The following is an 8,954-nucleotide window of genomic DNA, read 5'->3' as shown; positions in this document are numbered from 1 at the left end:
AGATCCAGCCGAAGAGTCCCTAGTCTTCCCTCAACCCTGTATCCTGACTGAATTCCTCGGTTCCTCCCTTCCCCTGCTCCCCCTCAAAGAAAAAGCAGGGAGTTAGATTAATGAGAGCTGCCTGGCCAGCCGTCGCTTTGAGAAAGTTTGGGCTGTGATCCTATTTCATTCGGCTGATTGGAGCAGCCTTGGCTCGGAGGTAGCGTCCCTCCCCAGGGATCCCGGGTACAGTTACGCCAGCCGTCGCCGCCTGTGCACGCCCTTTCTGGACAGACGTGACCCCCGCTCCTAGCCCCCTGTTCCTCCTCTTTTGTTTTCATCCAGCGTCTGCTTCCTCTCTCTCTCTCTCTCCCTCTGCCTCCTCCTCCCGCTCTCTGCCTCCCTGCAGCGCCAAGACCGGCTCCCCAGCCTAGTCCGCCGAACGCAAACCGCTGAGAGTTTGCCGAGCCGCCCCCTGGGGCCCGGGCCGCCGAGTCCCGCTCGGGCACGGCCGCCGCCAGCCGGCGAGGGAGCGCCGCCGAAGGAAAAGCAGCGGGCGCCCGAGGGGAGCCCCGGAGGGCGGCCGGGCGGCCGACTTAGACTCCGGGGAGGTCGCGCCGCGAGCCCCCGCGCTCCCCCCCTCCCGCGCGGCGCTCCGGGAGACGAACTTGCTCCGCTCGCGGCTCGAGCGGCGAGCATTTCCTAACGTGAGAGGCCGGGCGCCGCGGGCGAGGGGCGGGGAGCGGGCCCGGCGGGCGGCGAGGCGCCGGGCGGAGGCGGCGGGCCCCATGCCGGCGGCCAACATGATGGAGAGCCTGCAGCCGCCCGCCCTGCAGGTGCCCGAGCCGCCGGGCGCGCCCGAGGGCAGCCGGGTCTGGTCCAGCTCGTCGACCCCCACGCTCCGCCGCCGGCGCTTCAAGATGCGCCGCACCAAGAATGTGCAGGAGCCGAGCCTGGAGGCCGGGCTGAGCCGGGACCTGCCCGGCGTCTTGGCCCCGGGCAAGGAGTTTCTGCAGCTGCCGTCCATCGAGATCACGCCCTCCAGCGACGAGGACACCCCGTGGTCCAACTGCTCTACGCCCAGCGCTTCTCCGCGCCGCAAACGCTTCCTCCTCCGCAAGTGGCTGCGGGTGAGTGAGCGGAAGGAGTGCAGCGAAAGCAGGTACGTGCCTGTCCCGCCCCAGCCGTCTTCCCTTTTCCTCTCCGGCCTCCCCACAGCCGTCGGGGAGGTGGGGTGGGGGGTGCCCAGGGCACCCCGGGGAACTTCGCCGAGGATTGCCGGAGCCCTTCGCCAGGGTGGACGGCTTCCCCACGTGTCACCCATCTCCCCAGTCCAGGCCGGGGGGCCGGTGACTTTCCATTACACGGCTACTCGGGGCTTCATGCTCCGTTCCATCCCATTGGATCCTCACAGCAACATGAATAGTAACAGCCATAGCAGCTGATGTTTATTGAGCCTTTATCATTCTCGGTCAGTATGATGGGCCCATCACAGTCCATCTCCACATGTAATCCCCACGAAACCTCTTTGAGGTCGGTACTCCCTGTCAGTCCCATTGTACAGACAGGGATCGTAGAAGGCGAGAGAGGTTAAGTGGCTCCTCCACTCAGACTTCAGTTTCTAAGCTCCATTTCAATGTTTATTATTTTATTGTTGGCCACCCCAGGTTGCCTTTCCTGGCCCCCATGTGTAGAGGAGGTGGCGGAGTATTCACACTGAGTGAGTCACATTTCTTAGACATCTAAGCCTGGTCCGCACCATGATGGTTTGTGCCAGCTACTTTTTGTCTGGACAAGCGTGGCATCTGAGTAGTCGGGGAGTTTGCTTTCCCTGCGCAGAGGACTGGTGTAGAAGACCATAGGGCAGCTCCACACAGCCTTGGCCAGGGGTTGTGTTTGAGCCAAGCCCATTGCCTGGTGGAGGAGGTGGGCAGTCCTCAGTGGCGCACTGATGTCTTGGACCCTCCGCATTTACCTTCAGGCTCTAGGGCCCTGTCTCCAAACAGTGGTCTGTGCCTTTGCGTGGGGCAGGCAAGTGATTGGCCACCTTCCCCGGGACTCCTCTTCCTAGTCTGTTCAATTCCATGCATTTCAGTTCAACAGGTATTTATTGGATGTTCTTGTGAGTTCAGTCTGGTACCAGCTAATGGTGCTATGGCCAGGAGGCAGGGTAGAGCTGGGTAGAGTGTGGGGATGTGGAAGTTGAGAAGGAGGATGGGAAGAGACTTGGATAAGAAATCACGGCATGTGAGTTTCCCTGGTATTGAGGAGATGGAATCTTTGGAAGACACATACTATGTGTGCCATGTGGTACTGACTGTAAGGCAAAGAGAGGAAGAAGACTTCTGGAAGGAAGAGGCTCAAACCACAACATGTACACATAGGTAGTAGAAAACAGGAAGAATATAATGTCAGGGGCATGAGATCAGGAAAGGGGAACAGTACAGATGAAGGCATAAGAACAGGGTGAGATGTGTCGTTGAGGGGACGCTGAGGAATTGGGCTGGGTTACGCAGATGGTGAGTGTTTTACGCCTGCCAGGCTTCCTTTCTCTTTTTTGGTGGTAATGACTGGATGTGGTTATCCCTGCAGGCGCAGATGTAAAGCTTTGTTCTGGGGCTTTTTGGGAACCTGAGGATAGCAGTTCTTTCTGTACTCTTACTTCATCCTGTCACCTTTTCCAGAGAGTAGAGGGAAATGGGGCAAGCTTGGTGGGAGCTAATCTTGAACTAAAATAGTTCATCCGGGTTTGTCAGCTTTCCCTCCAAATGTGAGAAACCCTAAAAGAGGCCCTATTTTGCTCCTGAGTTTCTGCCATGTACACTGAGGACAGAATATGGGGAAGATTCTTACGCTGGTAGCCGGGGAAGGGATAGGGGAGGGTTTGGTTAGATTTAGGGAAGTCTATCTTGGTTTCCAGAGTCTGTCTAAAGGTGCAGTGGAGGGACTTCCCTGGCCGTCCAGTGGTTAGGACTGCGCTTTCACTGCCAAGGGCACGGGTTCGATTCCTGGTCCGGGAACTAAGATCTCTGTAAGCCGTGTGGCCAAAAAAAAGGTTTAGTGGAATCTTCATTTTTGTTGGAGCAGGAAACATACTTTTAAATCAGGAAGGGTTTTCACCTTCTAGGAGTAGTTTAAAAACTGGCAGTTGGGGAATTCCCTGGCGGTCCAGTGGTTAGGACTCCGCACTCTCACTGCCAAGGCCCAGGTTTGATCCCTTATCGGAGAACTAAAATCCCACAGGCCTCATGGCACAGCACACCCCCAGGTGGCAGCTGTTTTCAATGGCGGCTTGCTGGATTAGAAGAATATATGCATATATGTTTAAAAAGACAACCTCTGGATTTAAACCCAAGTTTGTCTGACACAGCTCTCTACTCTTAACCACTGTTAAACGGCCTCCTGTTGGACTCTATCTCGATTGTGGCCAAAACAAAAACCCATTTCTTTTAGGCCTTGGAAATAGAAGGCTTCTTGGAAAGAAAAGAAGCGGTCAAGTGAAGGTGTGCTTGTAAATGGCCAAGACGATTCCCTGAGGAGGAATTGACATTTAGAGGCAATAGGGCACGAAGAGAATTGGAACTCAAGTCAGGAGATGTGGGTTTAAATGTTAAGTTCTGTCATTTCTTCGCTGTGGAACCTTGGCCACCTCCCTTCACCTCTGTTTCATCTTCTCCATCTGTGGATGAATGGGAGGTCTCAAGTGATAGACGTGGAACTGTTTTGTAAACGTCCTCTTGCTGTGCAAGGGGGAAGGATTATTGGCATCATTCTGTGAGTGGCTCACATGGAGTGGATGTGTGCTTGAGAGTATAGGTTACATACTCACGTGTCCTGGAGCAGCACCTGGGACTCCTCACACGTTACACGATTTGGATATGATGATTGGAAAGTGACCCAGCTCAGGCTTGGATTAGGGGGATGAGCACACCAGGCCCAGCGCAGCGTCCTTCCTCTTCACTGTCCCCACCCCAAGTCTACCTCTCCGCAACAGAGAAAAGCCCCTTTGAGGCCTGCGATGCAATTCTGTCTGATGTGGTAGAAGGCACGGGGTCAAGAGGGCCTCAGCTTGTGGATTTTAACTGCACAAAGATGAAGATATAAAGAGAATCAGGAGACCCCTTTCTTTTCCTTAATCCTGGGAAGAAAGAAGTAGAGAAAATGGTGAAGTTAGTGAAGACCTTGGGGGCCAGTACTCTGAGTCCAATTTTCTCTGTTTCATCCTTGGATCTTCACTGTCTAGCACTGTACTTGGCCTTTCGTCACGATCAATAGATGTTTATTGATGGGTAAATTAATAACGATTGAGTGAATGATTCCTTTTTCTTTCCTCTTTGGAGTGAAATTATCCTTATTCATGAATCAGGGAAAATTTCCTGGAGGACAGGAGTCCAGAACTGAGTTTTTTGACGTGTGACAGCTTTATTGAGATATAATTTACATGCCATGCACTTCAGTCAGTTTTAAAGTACATAATTCAATGGTTTTTAGTATATTCACAAATATGTGTAACTATCACCACAGTCAATTTTACAACATTTTCATGACCTCGAAAAGAAACCCATACCCTTTATATATTACCCTCAATCCCCCTCTACTCCTTGCCCCCAGCCCTAGGCAATCACGAATCTACTTTCTGTGGAGACCTGAGTTTTTTTTTTTGCGGAGCACAGGCTCCGGACGCGCAGGCTCAGCGGCCATGACTCACGGGCCCAGCCGCTCCGCGGCATGTGGGATCTTCCCGGACCGGGGCAAGAACCCGCATCCCCTGCATCGGCAGGCGGACTCTCAACCACTGCGCCACCAGGGAAGCCCGAGACCTGAGTTTTGAAGGGGAACCAGAAGCCTCTTGGTGAAGGCAGTTTGGGTGTGTTGGCTTGAAGATGGGGATGGATGACCAAGTGTGGTCTTGATGAGGGATGTGGAAAAATGAGGCTGGTGAGGTGATGGGCCGACAGACTATGATTTATGCTGAAGGGTTTGAATTTCAGTTAGTCAGTCAGTCAACAAAGATGTATTGAGATCCTGTGGACTTTGTCTGCAAAGAGGATTCAACTCAATGGGGAGCCATTGTAGGTTCCGGAACCCAGGAGAGACATGCTGAGAATGGTATTGGAGGCAGCGAATTCTTGCTGTTCTGTGTGAACCAGGTGCGAGGTAGAGGCCTGAGCCTTGCACTGTTCTTGCAGCACTTACTGTCACAGCTGGGAATTGTCCTCTTAGCCACTGTCTAACATAAGGTGGCACCGTTTTTTGCTGGCCGCGTTGCCCTCTGAGCTCCACGGATAACGTAGTCTGAAGTTGATGGGGCAGGCTTTTAGAATTAGTACCTGCATGTCTGCCCAAATCCCTTGGCCATAACTGGTTGTGATGATTGTTCAAAACCCAAATTGAGGATTAGAGTCCCTCTCTCACCTGCTGGATTATGGCAAGAGGTCAGAATTGGCAGAGACACAACTTTTGTGTCTCTGTGATGGCATCCTGACATCATTCTCGGGAGGGGGAAAGGAGAGCTGACAAGGGGCAAGGGTGTAGGTGTGGCTGCCTGACGGCAGGCTGCCTTTATGGGGGGGCACAGAAGCGCTTCTCTGCTCTGTCTCCCCAGGCCGCCCTCCTTATTATTACCTCTTGCACCACTTTCCCATGGCAGTTCTGTCCCCTCTTCTGTGTGACACATCTACCCTGTCATGACTTCTGCTCGGCCGCACACCTGACCTCAGGTGGCACCTCTCACTGATTCTGCCGGCCTGGTGAGCCTGGTTATCTATCTGGTGCCAGTCTAGCTGGCACGTGGGTTTGCACATAATGATTATTCATCATTGGTATGTTTATCGTAAGTCTTCATCCCCTTCCTCTGACCTTCGGAGGGAGTCTTGCTTTCGGTTTCAGCTCAGTTTCCAGGGAGGAGGCTGATGTGTGCTACATCCATCAGCTCCGTGTGGACCCTGACATCTAGGAGAAGCACAGAGAGTGTGGGAGGGAGGTAATTCATGTCTTTCTTCACACAAAGCATCAAACAGGAGATCCGTGATTTGTCAGCAGATTAAATAAATTATTGGTGCTGGATAAGGTTAAACTAGGAAAAACCTCTCTCCCAGACCCTTATTTCCTTGAGGGCGGGGACTGCATCTTACTTTCTGCTAAGCGCCTTAAATACACATTTAATCCTCACAACAAACCCCCAGGTGGGTTTTACAGCTGAGGAACCTGAAGTTCAGAGATTCATTTGCTCCTGGTCGCACAGAAGCAAGGGTGAGATCTGAATCACATTCTTTTGATTCCAGAGCCCGGGCTCTTTACAGCTACACTGAACCATCTCCCCAGGGCCTGGGAATAGTTGGCCCTTGCGTGTTTGAGATCACATCCACGTGGAAGGGGAGGTTCTGAAGGAGGTTGGGAGGATGGGAAGGCCACTGCGGATGTCTGTAGATGTCAGAGGTCAGAGGTCAGCACGGGGATGTGTGAGGGTGGTGCTACATGGCGTAGGTGAACTGCTCCGTGAGAAGCAGCCGACCTTGGGCTGTAGATGTGGTTTCCACATTCAAACAGTCTGTGGAAACTGAGAAGGTAGATCTAAGCCCTGTGGGCTGATTCACACTGGCCAGTTTCCTCCATGGCAGTTGGTATTTTGAGAGTTTCCGTGGTGGTTATGCACTCAGGAAGTGCCAGTTCCGTGTCAGGGGAGAGACTGGGATTTTCATGGGGCAGGTTAACAGGTGATAACCCTGCCCCGCTCGGTTAGTTTCTCCCAGCTACCGTCTATAGGCCAGTTGCTATGCTGGCCACTGATAAGTGCTTCTAGGGGAACTCCGGAGTTTTCCTTAGGGCGCTTGAATGGCTGAGCTGCCGGTGGGGCATTTCCTCCTTGACCCCAATGGGTGAGCCGCTGGGCCCTGAAGCAGGCGTTCAGATACAGAGCCAAGCTGGCCTGAGAGCCTAGGAGTGCTGGCCTGGTTGCTGTGTGTACAAGAGCTTTACAGAGTCTGCAGGCTTTTCCTGGAGGCTTTGCTCTCTTGGGATTCTTTCCTCCATTGCCCATATCAGTGCAGTGACTCGCTAAGGGGCAGTTGTACCTATTGTGAAGGGAGATGCTTTTCAACACCTTTCAGGGCGGAGGGAGGTCTATGAGCTCTTGTCCTGTGACTTTGGAGCCTAAGGAACTTTCCTTTTCTAGGAGGAGATGGTGAGGCTTCCTTCAGGGATGCATAACAGAAAATCAAATGCGGAAGGGAGGCAGGATGGAGATGCTTCAATCTGGGGCACAGAGATGTCAGGCCAGGCCTGCACCTGCCAGCCTCCACGCCACTGCGGGCAGCCAGGTGCCACCTCCTGAAGATAGCCCTGGTGTCAGATATTCTTCCTTGTTTTCAGACCATGTGTCTGGGTCATCTCATCAAAATCATCACTAGGAAGATGTGGCTGTTCCTTAGCTAAGACCAGTGGTAAAGAGGAGACAGAGGAGGACACCCATGGCTTTTTCATTTGAGGCCCTGATATATCTTTTGCGTCAGATGCTGTGAAGCCCTTTCTTCTGCATCCTTTGTACGTATTCTAACTGGCTCTGGTTGTTCCACCCTGATTTTGTGGATAGGATAAGATAAAGAAAACGGGTGATTAGGCACGTCTCAGTGGCAGATCTGGGTTACACTCTGGAGCTCAGGCCTCTGACCTAAAGTCTGGGCTAATTTCTATCTGTCATGTCTCTGGAGCTTCTTCCAGCCTGGTGCCTCCTACCTCCATGGTCTGACCACAGAGGTTTTTTGGTCTTGCTGCTTCTGGTTCCAGAGTTTAGTCAGGAAATGAGGGGGCTGAGTGAGGGGACTGAAAAAAATAATCCACAACCCACTTGGTTTTTCCACTTTCTTTTGCAACTATGCAAAAAGAATTTGCCTTGGGGCCCCTTTTGGGCAGGGGTGAGTGTGGTAACCCACGTATTATTTGCTCCAGCAATTAGGAAAATACAGAAAGATGATGGACGGTTAGTTTAGCAATACAGTTTTTTCTTTTTCTTTTTTTTTTTTGAAGCAGCTGCATAGCACAGGGAGATCAGCTCGGTGCTTTGAGACCACCTAGAAGGGTGGGATGAGGAGGGTGGGAGGGAGACGCAAGAGGGAGGGGATATGGGGCTATATGTAGCAATACTTTTTTGAGTCTCTCCAAGGGTTTTCCAGCTTGTTGTCTTTTTTTTTTTTTTTTACTCAGTTTACTGTTTTTATTTATGTATGTATTTATTTATTGGCCGTGTTGGGTCTTCGTTGCTGCGTGCAGGCTTTCTCTAGTTGCCGCGAGCAGAGGCTACTCTTTGTTGCGGTGTGTGGGCTTCTCATTGCGGTGGCTTCTCTTGTTGTGGAGCTCGGGCTTCAGTAGTTGCAGCATGCGGGCTCAGTAGTTGTGGCTCAAGGGCTTAGTTGCTCTGCAGCACGTGGGATCTTCCTGGACCAGGGATTGAATTTGTGGCCCCTGCATTGGCAGGTGGATTCTTAACCCCTGCGCCACCAGGGAAGTCCCCCCAGCTTGTCTTAAAAGAAATTTTTACATGATAAAAGTCAATGAATATTGTATGTGTGATCAAATAACTAGTTAATGTAAAACTTTTGGACAGTAGGGAAAAGGAAAAGAGCTCATCATTTTACTATGCTAACCCAAACATTAGTAGCATGCTTGGTGCATTATCCCCCGGTATTTTTTTCTCATTCAGAGGTTTTTTTTGGCCATGCCATGTGGCTTGTGAGATCTTAGTTCCCTGACCAGGGATCAAACCCTTGCGCCCTGCCGTGGAAGCGTGGAGTCCTAACCACTGGACTGCCAGGGAATTCCCCAGAGTTTCTTTCTAATTGAGACTTTCCTTTTTCATCTGCTCTTCTGCACCTTGTACCTGTGTAAAGTAAGGGAGAACATAAATCGAAAGGTTAAGGACAGGTAAGTCTGTGAAATAAGGAAAATAAAAGGATTTCTGAAGCACTGTTTCTGGAGGA

The 8,954-nt window shown here is 51.8% G+C and overlaps 1 protein-coding gene across 2 annotated transcripts in view; it reads left to right on the top strand.

Moving 5' to 3' along the window:
- The first annotated feature begins 767 nt into the window (after positions 1–767).
- Positions 768–8,954, top strand: part of GRAMD1B (GRAM domain containing 1B) — a 171,999-nt gene continuing 163,812 nt past the window's right edge. The window contains exon 1 of one of the 2 annotated variants that reach the window (XM_065883061.1): positions 768–1,145. In XM_065883061.1, coding sequence (XP_065739133.1) covers positions 768–1,145 — 378 coding nt within the window. The remainder of the gene's footprint in view (positions 1,146–8,954) is intronic. The other variant, XM_065883062.1, reaches the window with a different exon arrangement.

Source organism: Phocoena phocoena, chromosome 8 (genome assembly GCF_963924675.1).
Source record: "Phocoena phocoena chromosome 8, mPhoPho1.1, whole genome shotgun sequence".
Lineage (NCBI taxonomy): Eukaryota > Metazoa > Chordata > Mammalia > Artiodactyla > Phocoenidae > Phocoena > Phocoena phocoena.
This window is presented reverse-complemented; position numbering and strand designations above follow the sequence as displayed.